The sequence below is a fragment of the Manis pentadactyla genome, chromosome 3, assembly GCF_030020395.1.
Source record: "Manis pentadactyla isolate mManPen7 chromosome 3, mManPen7.hap1, whole genome shotgun sequence".
Lineage (NCBI taxonomy): Eukaryota > Metazoa > Chordata > Mammalia > Pholidota > Manidae > Manis > Manis pentadactyla.
In genome coordinates, this window is record NC_080021.1 from 21,923,842 (window position 1) to 21,944,388 (window position 20,547).

The 20,547-nt window shown below is 36.6% G+C and overlaps 1 protein-coding gene across 1 annotated transcript in view; it reads left to right on the forward strand.

Moving 5' to 3' along the window:
- The window catches only part of LOC118907542 (serine/threonine-protein kinase TAO1-like), a 74,149-nt gene extending 53,978 nt beyond the window's left edge, over positions 1 to 20,171 (forward strand). Inside the window, exons 18-20 of the mRNA XM_057499325.1 lie at positions 17,954 to 18,099; positions 18,684 to 18,858; positions 20,062 to 20,171. Of these exons, the coding sequence (XP_057355308.1) occupies positions 17,954 to 18,099; positions 18,684 to 18,830 (293 nt within the window). The 3' untranslated portion in view covers positions 18,831 to 18,858; positions 20,062 to 20,171. The remainder of the gene's footprint in view (positions 1 to 17,953; positions 18,100 to 18,683; positions 18,859 to 20,061) is intronic.
- The last annotated feature ends 376 nt before the right edge of the window (positions 20,172 to 20,547 follow it).

Sequence of the window (20,547 nt, forward strand, 5' to 3'; positions counted from 1 at the left end):
TAAAGCCTTTCTCTGTATACCCAGGGTTCTTATGAGCTGTTCACAGCAGGCAGCATATGCTAAAACAAGTTATTATGGAAACACACCTGTATCCCCTCACCAATGTATTTTGTTTATTAAATAAATGTATTTTGTCTGACTTTTGTTGATTAAATTGGCCTCATTTGGAGTAGGAAAAAAGTGGAAATCCATGAACACTAAAGGGTTGCATTGACTCTATCAGAGAGTAGAAGACAACCTGATTCTTTTTCTGAATGCTGCAAGCTTGTCAGTGATTTTTTTTTTTTTGGTCCATTCAATTGTGCCTTCTTTGTGGCATGGTGGGATGGAGGTGCTTCAGGAGATCACAGGTTTTGTGGAAATTGCATCATCAAACCTGTGAGCCTCCAAAGGGGAAGAAAAAAAGGGTGAGAGGGGCCCCTGAAAGCTCATATGATGGGTATGTTCAATAGCAGAGTGTGGAGAAGAAACCTATGTATATCCTGATGTTTTGTTGCTTATGCTGTGATATGTCATCCTAGCTGAGCTAAGCTCTGTTAACTTCCAAGACCCCAAACAGTACTTTTACTTTGTTTATAGAAAAACAAACACATATAGCCAATACAAATGAAATGCGGGAAGTATTTGAATGATGCCGTATTTACAGACCGTAATCTCCTGGAATTCTCATCACACTACCGAGACATAATTCGATTACCCCCTTTTGGTTTATGGGGTTTCCTGTTTACAAGTAGAATAGCCCTTTATTTAAGTGCTTAGTTGCCATAGTGAGCCAGGAGTCACTGAGCCTGTGACTTTACCAGCTGCTGACTAACCCTCAGCATGACTGTAGGTTTTGCTGCATGTGCAGATCCTCTTCTTTTTTTTTTTTTAATTGCTGTTTTTGTTGCTGCAATACTTTACAAACTTCCAGTTCCCTGAGACTTAGTGATTGCTAAGCATCATGTTAACATCACACGACAGAAAACACCACTTCCAGAAGTCTAAAGCCTCGGTGCTAAAGTACTACTTAAAAGGAACCAGCAAGTTTGGCAAATTAAAAAAAAAAAGCAAAAACTATAGTGAGTTATGGTGGTCAGGAAGTCTCTTGACAAAAGCTAACTTCTCTTTTCCAGAGAGGGGTGTGTTTTGTTTTATTTTGTTTTGTTTTGCAATGAAGAATCCACCCGACGCTGACAGGTGTGACTTGGGGTCCCACCGCCAGTGTGGAGACTGAGCTGCAGGCGGGTGGGGAGCCATCAATATGACTTGAAGGGAGAAAATGTCCTTCCCAGTGAGCACTCAAAGTTCCTTAGGTTACTGTCCTGCCCTCTCCCCAGTTGTCTTGAAGCACCAGGAGCCCTGCTGCTGACAGGTTCCTGCTGTTCCCAGAGGGCCCCAAGGTCGGATTCTCCAAGGCCCTCTCAGTGATGCTCTCCACCTGGACCAGACTAATCACCACTGAAATCTTGGTTTTCTCAACCAATTTAAGTCTTCTCCAAGTACGTCAGTCCAGTCTGCCTGAATCCACCCCTTTAGGAGTTTCTAGCATTCCTTTAAAGGGAACTGGGAGAAAAATTAATATTTTAGTGTAAATATTTTTAAAGCCAAGATCACAGTAGAATTCACACACAGTCATAGGCAGTGTTTCATGTAGCGCTCTGGTCCGTCGTCCTCTTGGCCACGGTTCAGATCACCAGTTTTTAGGTGGACATAACATGTACTTGATTCTACTGAAAGGGACTTTTAATTATTTCAATAGCCCTCTGCATTCAAATATTGTACAGTATCTCAGACAAATTGAGATATCTACATGTTTAGAGGAAAATGATAGGACCAAGCTTTAGAATTTATAAAATGTCCAAAAATATAATGGAATTTGATACCTTTTAAAGAATTCTTACTAGATCTGGCTCCTTTACACTACTGAAGCAGACCAGTTTTGCATATAAAACTCTAAAATCGAAATGGACTTAAATTAGTCAAACTGAATTACTGAGTTCAAGCAGACTATATATATGTACTTGTAAATCATGATTGAACACTGACTCCAAATGTCTGTCCAGTAGGGCGTTGTTTTTGCCACACAAATCTGATTGAATTGTGTGGCAACCAGTTTTACATCACTATACCTGGATTATTCCATTAAGTTAATTTCAATTAAAATATATATAGTTTGCAAAAAGATTCAAATTAGTTCAGATTGGTTTGTGTGTGTAAGATTAACTTCTGAGGAATCTCAATCATGGTAGGAATCATCAAAGAGTAAAAGCAGGAAAATTTGAAGGATTTTGAAAGATCCTAAGGAAAGAAGCAGGCACTTTCTCCATCAGCGTACAAATGTCAACCTTTGTTTAAACTAATACTACCTCCTCCCCGGTGTTGGTGTTCACTTAATATATATGTGTTTAAGAAAATAAAGAATATGGGAAATTTGTCCAGCATATCAGAAATTTGTAAATGCTATATCTGGTATCCAGAACTTGGCAGTAAAAAGTTTCCTGTGTTCACTATCTCTCCCTTTTTTTAAGTTAACATTTTGAAAATGTAAAACCTCATACCTTGAGATATTCCTTAATTGGGTTCCCTTCCTTTCATACATATTTTTTCTCCCTTTACTAAAATCAGCTGTATCCCCAAATTACAGTGTCTATAGGTATTTTCATTGGTACGTAAGGTTAGCTGGAAAATGTATTTATATTATTTTTATTCAGAACTGCCATTCTTCTTAGTAATTTCTATACCTGGAGATGAATAGTCCTGCATTTAAAGCCACACCCACAGGTATAATATGCTTAGTACTCTGAGCCAAGGATTTACCAGTAAATTGAACTTTTTAGCATAATCATCATGATGTTCAGCTGCCTGGACATCAGGTAAACACCACTCAGCACACTAAGAAACTGTCCTTGACACTCCTTCCCACTCCTGCCTGTTTCCTCACCCCATTTTCAAAAACCAAAACTCTGTTATGAGTGTCTTTTTCAGACCATAAGGCAGACTTTAGCAACTTTCTGCTTTAAGTACTAAATGTCTGGCATTTTAAACTTTCATAGAGTACATTGTGTTGGACACTGGAATAATTCTCTTTATTTTCATTTTCACCTGTGAAAAATGACTTTATTGTACTTGAAACATCTCTTTTGCATTTCTCCATATGTGCCATTCACTAGTGGAAATAAATTGTGTTATACCATGATCTACTGGCTTTTTAAAAAGCTGTTAAGTATGCACATTTTTGGTATAGCTATTATCATTTGTATGTATATATTGTATATACACATGAGTGCCTATATGTGTGTATAGATGGGTGGATGTGTCTCATACTGTACATTTCCATCAGGGCACTTCAGTTTCTGTTAGTTGGTTATTTCTCTCCTCAGTTAAGGCAAGAATGCATGTGTTTCTTAAGAGTGAGTACTCTGGGTTGATATTTATGAAAAGATGTTCATTAGATGCTATCTTTTCTTTTTTAATACCCTCTTAGCACTTGTGTGGGTGTAAAAAAAGTTGGGTAAAATGTGGATCCATAAGTTGCAATGCAGTAAAATAGTACTGGGGATGGAGCCAGTTAGTGTTTCCATGGGTCTGTGTCATGATACAGTAAGTAAAAAATAAGTGATGCAGAGAGAAATGAACCATGGAAATTGAAAAACACTGGTGGTGATTCCTCTGCAAAGATGATAACCAATCACATAATCTTCATGTGTGCTATCTCTACATTTTTCTTAATGATGCCATTGATCCTTGTACTTTCTGTGCTCCATTAATACTAATAACTATTAATTTTGCTAAGGACCAAAACAGCCAAGAAAGGAATTACTGCTAAGGCATCTAAGGTTCTCCTAAACTAAAATCAACAGGCAATGGCCACTGGGAGAGAGGGAAAACCCCATGCCAATACCATATCCCTCTCTCCCAGATTTGGCCCAACACAGCAGCGCTTTCCTAGGAATTTTATATGGTCCTGCTTATTTTTGTCCCATCCTTCCAATGTAAAGTGTCTAGTGTGTATTCAATTCAGGAAATTATATGTTTAAGTATATAAGAATGAATCTCTACTAGTGATGTAAGGAGGTTTCTGTTCTTTAGATAAACTTCTTCCTGTAAGGGGAAAAGTCACATCTTGGGTTGCCATCTTTGAGCTACTTACCAAAAATACAGATCATTATTAAAGAAAAATAAATTCGCTATTCTGTTTTTCCTCATCTAACGTGATAGTGCTCCCACCAGTTTGTAGCATTGCCTTTTAAAAGGCCCTCTAAGTTGGTAAGAACTGGTAGTTTCTCATGCTCAGATTCCTTAAAAGGATGAAGAGTGTGCTGTACATTTAGCAGACTTGCCTCTAGTGCACAAGGACTACTGATTGAAGTCTATTTTGCTGTGTGTCTGGTTTTGTTGTCTGAACTTTTATGAAATCACTACAATAGGTCTGCATTGGAAATTATTCTTTGAGAAACTAATTTTATTGAACACTGTCTAGAAAAAGAAATTGAAGCTGAGAACTCTTCCTTTGTTGTGCATTTATAATTTCTACTGAATTCTGGTAGCCCTCTTTAAAGTCACATTGACTGATTTTTCCCTCATTTATATTCAGATTTACAAAATCTCACTCATACAAGGGAAGAGAAACCATTTGGCCTAATGGTAGTCTTCAGATCACAAGTTACCAAGAAAGGACTAACAGTTACCAAAGGGAAAGGGACTGGAGAGGATGGGTGGGAAGGGAGGGATAAGGGAAAAAAGGGGCATTATGATTACCACACATAATGTGGGGGGGGGCACGGGGAAGGCAGTATAGCAACCACAATGTTGTTCATGTAAGTGTATATTAATGATACCAAAAAATAATAAAAATAAAATAGAAAAAAAAAAAAAGAAATGATAAATGTGCCAGGTGGGAAACTGAAACTCATTACATTTCTGATGGGAGTGTAAAACTGTACAACTATTTTGGAAAACTCTTTAACAGATGCTTATCAAGTTAAATAAACATTTACTATGAAAGGGCAAGTCCTTAACTAGTTATCATTTACTCAAAAGAAATTATAACACTGGCACTCAGAAACTAGTACACAGCAGCTTTATTCATAATGGCCCAAAACTGCAAATAATACAAATATCTATCAATAAATAAATGTATTATAGAATTATGGTATATTCACACAATGAAGTACTATTCATCGTAATAAAAAGGAGTAGAGTACTGATACATGGCAGCAACACAGGTGACTATGGAAAGCATTATGTTCAGCCAAGTCCAGAAACAAAATAGTACATACTATACAATTTCCCTAAATTCTCTAACAGGCAGAATTTGTCTAAAGTGATAGATCTATGGTTGTCTGGGGCTAGTAGGGGGCAGAGAAGGGGACATGAATACAAAAGGAGCCACAGGAACTTCACAGGATGATGAAATATTCTATATATTATTGGGATAGTGAATTATACAAGTGTACACTTTTCAAAACTCCAACTGTACACTTGTGGATGCATTTACTGCATGTAAGTCATACCTCAATTATATATATATATATAGTGAAAACTTATGGACAAAGTATGGAAGGATCTGTATGAAATGCTAATATTGCTCTCTCAAAGTAAGTAGGGCTGTGAAGAGCATTACCTGTTAGCCCAGACATTCTGTATTACCTAATTTTTGTATCAATCACTTTCATAATTTTAAGAAATTTTGTTCTAAATTTGAGAAAAATAAAACAGAATATTTTAAAAACCACAACACATACTCTGATTAGGTTGACTACCCAAATGGCTATTAGCAAAGTTTTTTAATCTACAAAAGACTAACACATTAAAAAATTTTCTATGTCAAAAAATTTGAATCAAACACAGAACGCAAACATTCAGATTAAGGGTTAATTAAGGGTTAATATTCCTTAAATATATACATATCATTCAAATCACTCAGAAAGTACCTAATGAACCAATATATAAATGGCCAAGGGATATCAACATTCCATAAACAGGTAATATAAATAATTGGGAGGAGAAGTCAAAACCTGAAGCATAATGGGTGTAGTCATGAGTTTTCTGATTCCGTTTTCCTCTATCTCCTGGCTGTGACCTAAGAGTTGCCTGAGTAACTATTTTGATAGTGCTGATGACAAGAAAACCCTTAAAAGGAGTCCCCTTCTTCTGTCCCAAAGGGGACCCTGTGATCTGGAGATGGTGAGGAAATATGCTGGAGTTTTTTTCCTGTTCTTTTTACTCTTAGCCCTAGACTTGCAGTGCCAGAGGAACAGGAAAACCCTGTGAGAAAAACCTTTCTCTCAGGCCAGAAAAGCTACACACAGGGCCTCTGTCGTCCAAACAGTATGAAGGGAATTGCCATTATGTTTTTTTTCCTTTTCTCTCTTCTTTCTGAACTTTATGCAAGGACAGCCCCAGTTATGGGGGAACTGTACAGTGCAGAAGTCCAAAGGCATCTGTGTCTTTCTGATCAAAGTAACTGGGAAAAGGCCACTGGAAACTGAAGAGAATGGGGGAAATCATGGACAAGAAAGAACTGGTAAAGACATCCCTATTCTAGGTGTAAAGTAATACAAATAACAACTTGTGTTTGTTTAAAATAGACTCAGAAAGTATAGCAAAGGCTATGAGAAGGAGAACTAATAATGTATGATATATACTACTGCCTAAGTCCTAGACTATCACTGAGAGACATAGCACAGGGCAAATGCAAAGAGCACAGGGAAAATTTTGAAAGTAGAACTGGTATTAGAACCACCACCCACAGAAAGTGAGACAGAACGTGTCATCTACACTGGTTGGTGTCTGCTAAAACAAACAAAACCACCTTCTCCAGAAGATGCAAACATGACTCAGAAATGACAATATCATATTCAAAATGACCAGAATAAAATCCAAAATTTACTGCACATGCTAAAACAAAGAACACATACATACACCACTGGAGAATGTGACAAATTCTCAAGGGAAAGAAAGGACAGATGCCTATTTTGAGATGCCTAATGTTGGAATTATCACATAAGACTTTAAAGCAGCTATTATAACCATAGTAAATGCAATAATGGTTAACACTCTTGAAATAATTGGAAAGACTGAAGTTTTTAGCAGAAAAATAATAGCTATAAAAGAAGATCCACATTGAGAAATTTAGAACTGAAAAATATGATTACCAGAAATTACAAAAGAAATTGCATGGGCTCAACCACTGATGTCATAATGTTAAAAAGCAAAGATAAACTACAATTTGAATGATCAAAGATTTCTCATAAAATACAATGGAGACCACAGAATGTTGAATGATTAAGGTGAGGAAAGGAAAGAACTGCCAACCCAGAAGAGAATCCTTTATCTAAGCAAAAGTCTTATAGAATGAATGCAAAACATGAGAGAGGGAGAGAGAGAGAGAGAGAGAGAGAGAGAGACTTAGATGAATGAAAGCTAAGAGAATCTGACCTCCATTAAGGGAAATGTAAAACATTAAACAAAAGACAGCTGAAGGCTATATTAATACTACATGAAATATTCAGAGCTTCAGAGCTGGGAAAATTACAAGGAGTAAAGAGAGACATTACATAATGTCATGATTACATTCATAATATTATTTAGGCCTGCTCTAATCTTTATTATGTCCCTCCTTCTACTGACTTTGGGCCTCATTTTTATTTTTCTAGTTTTGTAAATTGTGAGTTTAGACTGTTCATATCATATTTTTCTTCTTTCCTGAGGCAGGCCCGTATTGCAATATACTTCCCTCTTAGCATGGCCTTCGCTGCTTCCCACAGATTTTGCAGTGTTAAATTAGTGTTGTTATTTGTCTCCATATATTGCTTGATCTGTTTTTATTTGGTCTTTGATCCACTGATTACTTAGGAGCATGTTGTTAAGCCTCCAGGGGTTTGTAGGCTTTTTCATTTTCTTTGAGTAATTTATTTCTAGTTTCATACCTTGGTGGTCTGAGAAGCTGCTTCAATTTCAATATTTTTGAATTTACTGGGGCTCTTTTTTGTGGCCTAGTATATGGTCTGCTCTTGAAAATATTCCATGTGCACCTGAGAAGAACATGTATCCTGTGGCTTTTGGGTGGAGCATTCTGTGGATACCTGTTAGGTCTGTCTGTTCTACTGTGTTGTTCAGTGCCTCTGTCTCCTTACTTATTTTCTGTCTGGTTGATCTGTACTTTGGTGTGAGTGGTGTGTTGAATTCTCCCAAAAATGAATGCATTGTATTCTATTTCCATGTTTAATTCTGTTAGTATTTGTTTCACATATGTAGGTACTCCTGTGTTGGGTGCATAGGTATTTATAATGGTTATATCTTCTTGTTGGACTGACCCCTTTATTATTATGTAATGTCCTTCTTTGTCTCTTGTGACTTTCTTTGTTTTTAAGTCTACTTTGTCTGATACAAGTACTGTAACTCATACTTTTTTCTCCCTATTAGATGCATGAAATATCGTTTACCATCCCTTTACTTTCAGTCTGTGTATGCCTTGAGTTTGAAGTGCGTCTCTTGTAGGCAGCATATAGATGGGTCTTGTTTTGTTATCCATTCAGTGACTCTATGTCTTTGGATTAGTACATTCAAACCATTTACATTTAGGGTGATTACCAATAGGTATGTACTTATTGACATTGCAGGCTTTAGATTCATGGTTACCAAAAGTTCAGGGGTAACTTCCTTACTATCCAAGAGTCTAACTAAACTCACTTAGTATGCTATTACAAACACAATCTAAAAGTTGTATTTTTTTTCTCTTCCTTTTTCTTCCTCCTTCATTCTTTATATATTAAGTATCATATCCTGTACTCTTTGTCTATCCCTTAACCTATGTTGGGGTAGTTGATTTAATTTTGCATTTACTTAGTAATGAATTGTTCTGCTTTCTTTAATGTGGTTTTATTACCTCTGGTGACAGCTATTTAGCCTTAGGAATACCTCCATCTATAGCAGTCTGTCCAAAATACACTGCAGAGACAGTTTGTGGGAGGTAAATTCTCTCAGCTTTTGCTTATCTGGAAATTGTTTGATCTCTACTTCAATGTTAAATGATAATCTTACTGGGTAGAGTATTCTTGCTTCTGCTTCATTGCATAAAATATATCATGCCACTCCCTTCTGGCATGGAAAGTTATGCTGAGAAGTCTGAGGATTGCCTGATGGGTTTTCCTTTGTATGTGATCTTTTTTCTCTCTCTCTGGCTTCTTTTAATACTCTGTCCTTACCCTTGATCTTTGCCATTTTAATTATTATATGTTTTGGTGTTGTCTTCCTTGGGTCCCTTTTGTTCAGAGATCTCTGCACCTCCATGGCCTGAGAGACTATCTCCTTCCCCAGATTTGGGAAGTTTTCAGGACTTACCTCCTCAAAGACACTTTGCCTTTTTCTCTCTCTTCTTCTTCTGGTACCCCTATAATATGAATATTATTCCATTTGGATTGGTCACACAGTTCTCTCAATATTCTTTCATTCCTAAAGATCCTTTTTCTGTGCCTCAGCTTCTTTGTATTCCTCTTCTCCACTTTCTTTTTCATTTATCGTCTCCTTCACTGTATCTAATCCATTTTTATATCCCCCAATTGTACTCTGTAATGAATGGATCTGTGTCCTGAATTCATTCCTGAGTCCTTGAATGTTTTTCTGTACCTCCATGGTCATGTTTATGATTTTTTTTTGAAATCTCTTTCAGGAAGGTTGATGAGTTCATTTTCATTTGACCCTTTTTCTGATGTTTTGGGGATTTGGGTTTGAACCAGGCTCCTTTGACATTTCATATTTGTATGTGGCACCCTCTAGGACCCTGAAGGTCTACTCTCTGGAGCTGCTTAGCCCATGGGACAATGTCGGCAGTCGCTGGGGGTTGTGCTGGTGACTGGGGGTTGGGAAGAGCTGTTTCCTGCTTCCGAGCTACTGTGCCTCTCTCCACAGACAGACCAGTGGGCCAAGCACACAGGTGTAACCCTCTGTGCTTTGCCATTGTAGCTGCTGTAGGCAGGACCTCCCTTGGCTGGACTGATGCCAGGGAAGGGGCAGCTGGTTTGAAAGCCAGTGCCAGCTAGCCAGAAGGTGCAGCAGGCTGCATATCATGGTGGAAGGCTTCAGAGTTGGGTAGCCAGCCAGGGGGATGGAGCACCTGAAGTTCCTGAAAAGTTCCCAAACTGCTGGGCAGAGTGTACCTGGACAATTTTGTCTACCTGTCCTTTTTCCTGAGCAGCAAGCCCTGTGCAGTCCTTGCCCATTTAGTAGCCCTCTCACTGTTAGGAAGTCTCTCATACTGCCTGCCTTTCTTTTCTTTCAGAGCAGCCAGATGTGGATCCCTGTTTTCCACAAGCAGCTGGAATCTCAGTCTCTCCAAGTATTTCTCCTGTCTTAGCTTTTGAATCCCACTAATCTCCAGAGCACAATGCAATATAGCTTTGTGCTCCCACAGCAGATCTCCAGGGCTGGGTGTTCAGCAGTCCTAGGCCTCCACCCCATCTCCACTCCATTTCTCTTCCTTCTGCCAGTGAGCTGGGGTGGGGGAAGAGCATGGGTTCCCTCAGATCACGGCTTTGGTATGTTATGCTTTTTGAGGTCTGTTCTTTTCTCCAGGTGTAAGAAGTCTGGTGCTGCCTTCTTTCCTGTTGATCTTTTAGGGTTAGTTGTATTAACCATAATTTCATATTAAATGTGGTTTTGGGAGGAGGCCTCTGTCTCACCTCTCACATCGTCATGTTTAATCTGATCTACCTGACTTAACCACTGTTGCACAATAAAACTATCAAGTTATCATGACATAATCCCAAATCTATGGGTTCCCAGACTCAGCACTTGATATTTTACCTATTATTCAAATATTTCTCCCTTTCTCCAATTGATTTGCTTGGTTCTGGGGAACAGATACCCTAACATCAAAATGCCATCTTGGTTAATTTTGAAATAGTCACAAGTTAGAATAAACACATTAGTAACACTGGTCAGCTACCTCTTTTTCCACAGCAGCCTGATGTTTCTTGATAAGTTTCTTCATTTTTGCTGCAGAGTTGTTATGCTGAGTTTCAATATCTTTGTCTAATCTGAGACAATGCTCATCCATCTTAGCCGTTAGCTTATTTTCCAGATTCATGAGCTGTTTCTGATGTTGCTCTGTCATTCTCTTACAGCCAGACATTTGTTCTCTAAGATCAGTTTCCTGCTCATGTTCTGGCATTTCCCTTGTAACCTACAACAATGGAGAGGAAAGAATGAAATAAAGCAAAACCTTTTTCCTTCAAAACCATCTTAGACCAGTCTACTATCAACTAAGTAGGTAATTCATGTAGGAGATCCCACTCAACAGCTTCTAATAAAATTTCATCTCAAGAAGCAGACAAGGTAGTTGGTTCTAAAATTTAAATGGGAATTTAAAGGACCTACAATAGCCAAAATTTTGAGGGGGTATAAAAAGTTGGTAGATGTAAACTTCAATAATCAAAACAGTGTGGTATTGGGATAAGAACAGGCTGAATAGAGCAAAGGAACACAGAAAAATCTGGAAACGGACCGACATATATTCAGTCAATTGATTTGCTACCAAAAAGTCAAGTTAATTCAAAGAGGAAAGGAAAGATTTAACAAATCCTGCTGTAACTAGTGGTTCTCTGTATTCAAAATAAATAAATGCTTTATCATGCTATATATAGAAATTAATTTGAAAAGAGTCACTTGACCTAAACCTAAAATCCAGAATCACAGAGCAGAAGAAAACACAGAATATTGTCATGACCTTGGGTCACCAAATATTTCTTGGGTAGGACACAAAAAACACTGACTATAATTTTAAAAATGTACAAACTAGATTGTTAGAGACAAAATTCACTTAATGTATGATTAATGATTTAAAGTAAACAATTCAGTAGTAATTAGTATATTCATGATGTTTTGCAAGACTGCCCGTATCTAGTTACAAAACATATATAATACTTCAGAAGAAAACCATGTATGTTTTAAGCAATTGCTCCCACATCTGCCCTTCTGGTAACCACCAATCTATTTTCTGTCTATGGTTTATCTATTTTGGATGTTTCATATAATATGTGACCTGTTGTGTCTGGCTTCTTTCACCTAGCATGTTTCCAAGGTTCATCCATATTGTATAGGATGTATCAGTACTACATTCCTTTTTATAGCTGAATAATATTCCGCTGTATGCACATACCCTCATTTGTTTATCCATTTATTTGTTGCTGGACCTCTGTGTTGTTTCCACCTTTTGGCTATTGTGAATACTGCTGTTACCTTAAAGATACTGAAAAAGGAGCCAGGTGTTGAGGCTATGATTATTGCTTTTTTTCTACCCATACATTTACCTCTCCATGTGATTTTCTCCCATACTTTGTTCTGTGATTTCCCCACTCCAACTATGTGGACATTTTGCCACCATAGCCCTCCCTTTTTATATGCCTAAGAAAAGTTAGTACACACACACAAAATTATAAACCAATCTCTTTGGAGAGCAAGAGTTAGATGAAATAATAACAGCTCCAATCAGTCAATATATAATAAGAATAACATGAATTATCAAGAAGGATGAACTTCAAAAAGACAAGGATAATGTAACATTAGAAAACTGGTTAATATTAATGAAGTATATTTCATAGATCAAAGGAGAAAAATAGGACCATTCTAGTTTTTAATGTCTTAGTAAACTGAATCTTGAGGGATACTTCCTTTGCATGATAAAAATTTATATTTAACTAACACTTATTGAGAAACAAGAAACAGCATATGCAAGGCATTGTATTATGTTTTAGTGATTCAAACATTACATAAAGCAGATCCCTGCTCTGAAGAACCTAAAACATGGTAGTTCTCACAAAACATTCACAGTCTCCTTTTCTGCAGCAGACTATCTCACACCTGGGAGTTAATCTGAAGGAAATAATTCAAATTAAGATACTTTCATAATGTTCATTGCAGTGTTATTTTTAGGAGCAAAATCTCTTAACCTTAATGTCCCACAATAGGGGAATAGTTGTGGAAATTTCTTCACATTAACTCAATGGACTATGATGCATCCATTAATAAGTTTCCTTCAGGAACCACAATGTGCCAGCAAGCTAGCACATAGACTAAATTAGTTCAAAGACCCTGCAGTAATATTGAACTCTATATGTGAAGTAAAATAAGTTGCAGAAAGTATAACAGAGTTTTTCAACTGCCGCGTCACTGACATTTTGGATCAGGTAATGCTTCCATGCTGGCCAGGGGTTTGTCCTGCACACTGCAGGATATTTCACAGCCTCCTTGACTTTCACCAGTGGGCCAGCACACCCGCCTGCTCAGTTTTGGTAACTGAAACCATCCCCACATGTTGCCACATGTCCCCTGGGGGGCAGGCTTGCTTTGGTCAAGTATATTGTGTATTTGACATATAACACAATATTCTATATATAGTTTGACTACAACTATGTAAAAACCAATATTGAAAAGAATAAAAATTGGGAGAAACAATGAGGAAGTATTGCTTGCTATAATTATTTGAGGTAGGGCAGGGATATGGGATAAGCATCAAGATTAAATTTCCTAAAAATGCTGAGATAGAAATAGTATAGGAAGAACAGGAGGAACCTTTTAGTCCCATGAGATGGAAATCTGTGAAGTGGATACCATGTGGGCTGTACTGACCTAGGCAGGCAGCGGGCTCTGGGGAAGATGTATCGGGCAAGGATTTGGGGCTTCTGCCTCATCTGTCTCTGATTAGGTGATCTTGAGAGGATCACCGCCCCTCTGAGTTTCAGATTCTGTCTTTTGCTGGCATTTAGTGAAACCTGAACTTGTCTTAATAGTCCAGAATTTCTACTTTTTCCATAATTATCCAGCCTCTATACTCGTTGTCTCCTAACACTAATATACTGGGTGTCACTTTATGCCCAGGAAAGTGCCAAGTCTTTTAAAAGATACAATTACTGGGAAATGTAATCTTTGCTCTGGATGCATTTATAATTTGGAGAGGGAGAAAACAAGCCTTAGGAAAACAATTTAACACATTTTACATCTTACACTAACTGTTTGACATGTGTTGGTCTTGTTGGCCCAATTATATGCTTCAAAAAAAACAGCCACCCCAGGATGGCAGTACACATGCCCAAGGCTGAGAACCTCAGAGGAGGCTTCACGTTCTAGGGGTAACAGTCTTCACTACAGTGGTCCCTTCAGTTACTAAACAAGTAAGCAAATAATAGCAAGCTCAGGAGAGGGGGGATTCCAGAATTTTTATAACATATTGCCTGAAATGCCCAGTTATTAACAAAGAAATATGAGACACATAAAGAAATAGGAAAGTGTGACCCATACCCAGGAAAAAGAGCTGGCAGCAGAAATAGTCTGTGAGAGGGACCAGATGTTAGATTTAACAAAGACTTCAAAGTAGCCATTATTAACATGTTCAAAGAACTGAAGGAAACTATGATAAATGAGGTAAAGAAAGGTGTGATGTCCACATCACAACAAAGAGAAACTATCAATAAAGAGCTAGAAATTATAAATGAAATGGAAATTCTGGGGATGAAAAGTACAATCATTGAAATGTATCATTTATCAAAGGGGCTCAACACTATCTCTGAATTGAGAGAAGAAGAAACAGCAAACTTGAAGATAATTCAGTAAAGAGTGTGCAATCTGCAGAAGAGAGAGGAAAAAGAATGAACAAAAGTGAACAGGGCCTCAGATTACAAAAGGTTGAAGAGTAACTTGGAAGTTACTCCTAGTTCCCTGTTCGGAGAGGCCAGCAGATGCCACCCTGACCAAGTGATCTAAGTGAACATCAGCAGGAGCAGGACAGACGGAAGTCGCGCCTCAGCTGACAGCAGCAATGAGAGGAACACAGCAATACTTCCATGATATTTCCACCCTAGATACCCCGCCTGATTCATATCATGAGGAAACACATGAAACCCAGATGATGGACATTCTGTGCACTAACTTGCCTGTAATCTTTAAGGATACCAAGGTCATGGAAGTCGAGAAAAGAACTGTTCTTCACTGAAGGAGATTAAAGGGCCTTGACAACTAAATGCAGTGTGTGCTTCTGAACTAGATCCTTTGGCTGGAATCACTGACAAAACTTGAATGAGTTCTGAGAATTAGATAGTGGTAATGGCCACTGCCAGTTTCCTGATTTTAACATTTATATTTTGGCAATTGAACATAAGTAAATCCTTATAATTCTACCAGGTTCTCAGTAATTTTTTTTATTTTCTTATAATTAAAATTATTGTAAATGCCCTATCATTAATTTCTCACTATTGTTACTTTGATAAGTTTTAAGAGTAAAGCTTTATACTTATGAGAATTTTAGGTATTTCTTGTGAATTGAATTGGTGCTTTTTTTTTCTTTTTTTTCATCTTATATTTCCTCATTTTTCTTTTTAATCCAGAGGTAAGTCTAGTATTGTTGGTGAGGCCCACGAGCTCCTCATCTACTCATGTACTCTGTTTTCATAGGCCATAGGGTTTGGGCTCTCTCCATTCTTGTATACATGCCTGTAATTTTTGTGAATCTTTGAAAATCTGAATTTCTAATCTTAACATTTTTGTTTTCTTTCCTTTGGGAGTTAGTTGTGATGAGAGCACCAAAAATGCTTCCATGTCAGTGTATTTAGATAAATTGGTGGATTGGTTTTGGGAACCGTGAAGAAGAACTCTGAAGTCACAGACTAAAAAAGGAGAAAAGAGAATTACGTAAAAATAAACATTTGGAGTAACTGCAGCCTTTAGTCTTTTGGGGTATTTCCCTTTACTTTCCTGAAAACAATATTTTTGTGACAAGTATTTCAGAAGAAATTGCAACTAGAATAATTAACAGTGATGTCTTCATTCTTAATTTTCTAAAGCTTTGTTTTAAAACTATGGCTCTTTAAATCACTGATGTATAATATTAAAAAATAAACATGATACTTTTAACTCATCTCCTGCTTCTTAATGAAGTGTTACTGTTTTAGCCACTCACTTCTTATAAAAGAAATATACCTAGGGAATGAAAATAAAAATTTTAAGTGAGAAAGAGAGAAGTATATAAGAGAAGGGAAAAGAAAAATTGTGGAGATTCTAGTGGAATCCGAGCTTTGTGTTTTGAAGACTACTATTTATATATTTGTGTTAAGTTCCTGACAAGTTGTATGTAAATTTGTTGCTTTATTAAAACAGAGAAAGTTACATTTTCAAAGACCCTTCTGCTGTTTTGTAAAGCAAACAAAAACAAAAATCAGTCATTTTTAAGTGTGTTTGTCATGTTTTCTTCTAGATGTCTAAGGTCTAAGTTGGGTTAGCACACAATTTTTGCAAAGGGCCAGATAGTAAATATTTTAGTCACGTGGGTCATACGGTAAACTACTCATCTCTGCTGTAATAGGAAGGAAAGTAGGCATACACAATAACACAATGAATAAATCTTCACTATGTTCCTATGAAACATTATTTGATTTCTTCTTTCAACCACTTAAACATGTGAAAACTATTTTTAGTATGTGAGCTGTACAAAAACAGGCAGTGGGCATAGGTCCATGGGCTGTATAGTTGACCTCAGTCTAAGTGCTTGCTGGCAGACTAGGACTTAATGAAAAGCCATTTCCTCCAATTAAAGAATTAGAGAATCAATAAATTTTCTAACATACTTTTTGGTTATTGAGTTAATGTTCCCTTACATACTTTAGGGAGCTGGGTGGGGAAAGATTAAATGGGTTGAAGATTAGGAAACTAGGTAATGTTTGATGGAGAGGTTGTTGGGCATGCCTGAATTTACAGCATCTCTGTAACCTGTATGGAGACTTGTGCCAAAGGCACTGAGTTTGCCTAACACATGGCAAGCACTTAGTAAGTACATAAATGTAGAAACAGCAGCATAGCTACTTACTATAGTTCTCTATTTAGTACTAAATATTTTCAGCAACTAACCAGTTGCCTGTGATTCTAAATTAAATTTTTAAATCCTAGTTCCAGTTGTCCTAACTTTCCACTAGCAATCTAAGTGCAAAATGTCTTAGTTGTGCTGGGCCATGCTCTTGAGCAGTGTGTCAAGGTATTTACTACCTAGTACTTTATAGAAAAAATCCTTGATCTGGTAACCACTGTTCTAACTCCCATTTTCAAAAGTTCCTGATTGTAAAACTTTTTTATATGAATGTCAAGTTCTGACACTATAGTCTCCCAGTAAGCTCTTACATTAGAGAAACACTAGACATATAGAAAAATATTTTAACTCCATATTTTAATCTTGTGAAAAATGATTTAAAAACATGGACAGAGTCCAGAGTTTTCATTTTAAATAAAAACAATATAGTGAGATAAACCATTTTTTAAAAAACAGATGTTACTGGCTTAGGCCATTACCTGGGAAATAACTAGGAATTGCTCTGAGGAACATATTAAAGAATAGGAACTTATGCTTTAATTCATAATTTCATATAGACTTTACCATGATGTATAATGAAATAAACCTTTGTATATTTTTATTTGTTTGTTGTCCTGGTTGGTGTTTCAACTTGTGAGATAGGAATGTTGAAAAACATCTGTAAGATTTTAAGTTGGTTTTTAAATTTCTTGCTTATTAGGTTGACTACCAGTTGTACCATAATTAAAGTTGTCTTTTTTATTGACATTTTGTGGAATAACCAGGTTCTAGATTAGAATTATATAGGATAAATTACATAGAAACTCAAAACAGTTTTCATTTATTTGTGGCTTTATTGCTTAAACTCTTTGGGCATCATCTTTTCCATGTAAACAAATTTGTTAACTATATTTTATTGATATTTCAAAGCACTAATCTGAAAGCTGCATTTCATGAGTTGAAATAGTAATCATTAGCCCTGATTTTTTTTCCCTTTCCAGTTTGGTGGAGGTTTTTTTTTCCTTTTAGTAGTTTTTCCTGTGCCAAGGCCTCTTTAAGTATCACAGATCAGCATGATGAGAGATTAACATATTTTTCCTAATCTTTAATGTAGCTGGTTTTTGTGTTTTCTGATTACAGAACTTGCTTGCATGTACAAGTTATTTAGTCGTGTGCCAAATGGTTTGAAGACCATGTGTGAGTGTGTGAGTTCCTATTTGAGGGAACAAGGTAAAGCCCTTGTTTCTGAGGAAGGAGAAGGAAAGAACCCCATTGATTATATTCAGGTCAGTAAATAACAGAAGATTCTCTATAAGTTTATGACAAAGTGGTCTTGACAAGTGCTAAAAGGTCACTTTTACTAAGCTATATATTGTGAATTTTTTACTTTGTCCCAAGGGTAAATTAATATGTGTAAATTATCCTCAATATTTTAGAATTTTGCAAAGTAGGTGTATTTATATCGGGTAGCAGGTCTCAGCTGCTCTATTCACTTACTAACCTATTTGATGAAGCCCTTACATGCCTTAGTGTCCATACACCTCCTGTGTAGGAAGAAAAACTGTTAGTTACTGTTAATTTCAAAATGGTTTTGCTTTCAATTAGTATTATGAATAAATTATGCTGCAGTTTTTCCATGTTTTAAGTATAAATAAGAAGCTTTTTTTGAATATTTTTAAAACTCTTGTTAGATTCACCCATTAGTTGAGACAATGAAATGAAAATAAGTTGAAAACAAAACAGAATCTGAGTTCAACACTGAATACACACATTTATCAGCAAAATGATAATAATCATACATGATCACAAGTATATTGTTAATAGAAATATTATTTATAATATATCCTAAATTTCTTTTGTTTTTTGAAAGGGCTTATTGGATCTGAAGAGTAGGTTTGATTGCTTCCTCCAGGAATCATTTAATAATGACCAGCTCTTTAAACAAACTATTGCAGGTGACTTGGAATATTTTCTCAACCGCAACTCCAGGTCCCCTGAATTTATCATTATTTATTGATGATAAGCTGAAAAAGGGAGTAAAAGGGGTAAGTATAAATGTATGTGAAAACACATTAAATTTTATTTGTAAATACAAAAATTGTATTTTGTAAGTCTGAAATTAAGCATACATTATTCTTTGCTGTACTGTGTACTTCGCTTACATGTGTACTGTGATCTTTGAAAAGAATTAAGTATTTGAAGTGGTAAGAAGAACTTTGCCATTTCCCTTAATGTGTAATTGACATAAAAACAAAGAACTACATAGCATAGATACTGACCAGTCTACAGACAGCAAGAGTCAGATATGCTATAGAGATGTAACTAGAAAACAGCTATCTGCAGCACAGAATGTTGTTTGCTGTCATCTGGTTCTGGGGTCTATGTATCAAACAATATCTGGATGCAGAGAATTTGAAGGCATAAACTAGAATGGCTATCAAAAAATAATTTGAAAGCATATATTGAAGCTCATTTTTAAGCCTTTATTATATATACTGGGACCTTGGAAGCTCACCACAGCATAGAAAATCATATTAAGCATATTGTGATCACACATAAAATTTATTATTTTTTTAACTTCATTTTGGAACTTATGAAGCAAAAAGTAAAAACAAATCTCGGTAGGTTCTCAGACAGGCAGCTGCAACAAAGAAACAGGAAGAAGACGACCATGGACACAGAATAGAAAAGACACATCTGTTTGGTCTTCCATAATTTTTAATACAAGTTTTATACCACCTGCACCACTATCATCTTGTCCTTCCTTAAAAGATAAGGGCAACGGGCAAGGGGTCTTTTGACTCTTTTAATTAATAACAAATTATTATCCTTCTTTGGCAAAATTTAGGTTTTGATTGAGCTTATATGAAAATAAGCAGTCTTTTTGGCTGTGTAATTTTCTAAAGTTGTTGCAAGATTTTTGTGATTAAAATTTCATTGCATCTCTTCTAAGACATCCTTTAATCCTGCTACGTATCACTGCATGCCTCCATTTCAGCGGAGCCCTGGGGCCTGGAACTCCACTCTGTCCCCGGATGAGGGCTGTGCTGGGTGAGGATGTGGGAGCTGTGCTTGTGCTGTCTGAAGCAGGAGGCCCTCTCTCAGTCTGGTTCCCTCCTCCTTAGAGTTCTCAACCCGATGATTTGTTACCAAACAGTACTGGTTTTAAATTGTAGATGAACTATGGTGCTATTTTGGTAGAACTAAAATGTTTTAATTGTTAAATCTTCTTTTCATTGATTTTTCAGCAAACAGAACAAGAAGTAGAAACAGTATTGGGTAAGGCAATGGTCCTTTAAAGGTTTATGCAAGCAAAAGATATATTTGAATGTTATTATAAGCAACACTTGGCAAGGAGACTTCTCACAAAGTTTCTGATGACTGAAAAAAATATGATATCTAAGTGAAAGGTAAGGGGTACATAAGATGGAATGGAGTCTGTGCAACCAACTAATGTTTACCACATGATTAAACACTAGTAGCATATGATTAGAAAATCCTTAATTTAGTTAAAATCTTTTTTAATTAGCAAAGGTAGATTTTTTTTTTTTGAGCAGGCTATACTTTTGTTCAGGTTCTGGGACATTCAGAGTTGGCTGGAATTTCTCTTGGTATGACAGGGCATGTTCATGGAAATGGGGAGCATCACCGTATAGTTCTGTTTCACAAAGTGTGGTCCATAGACTACCTGTACCCATTACCGCCTGAGATGCATGTTAAAAACAGAGTTCTGG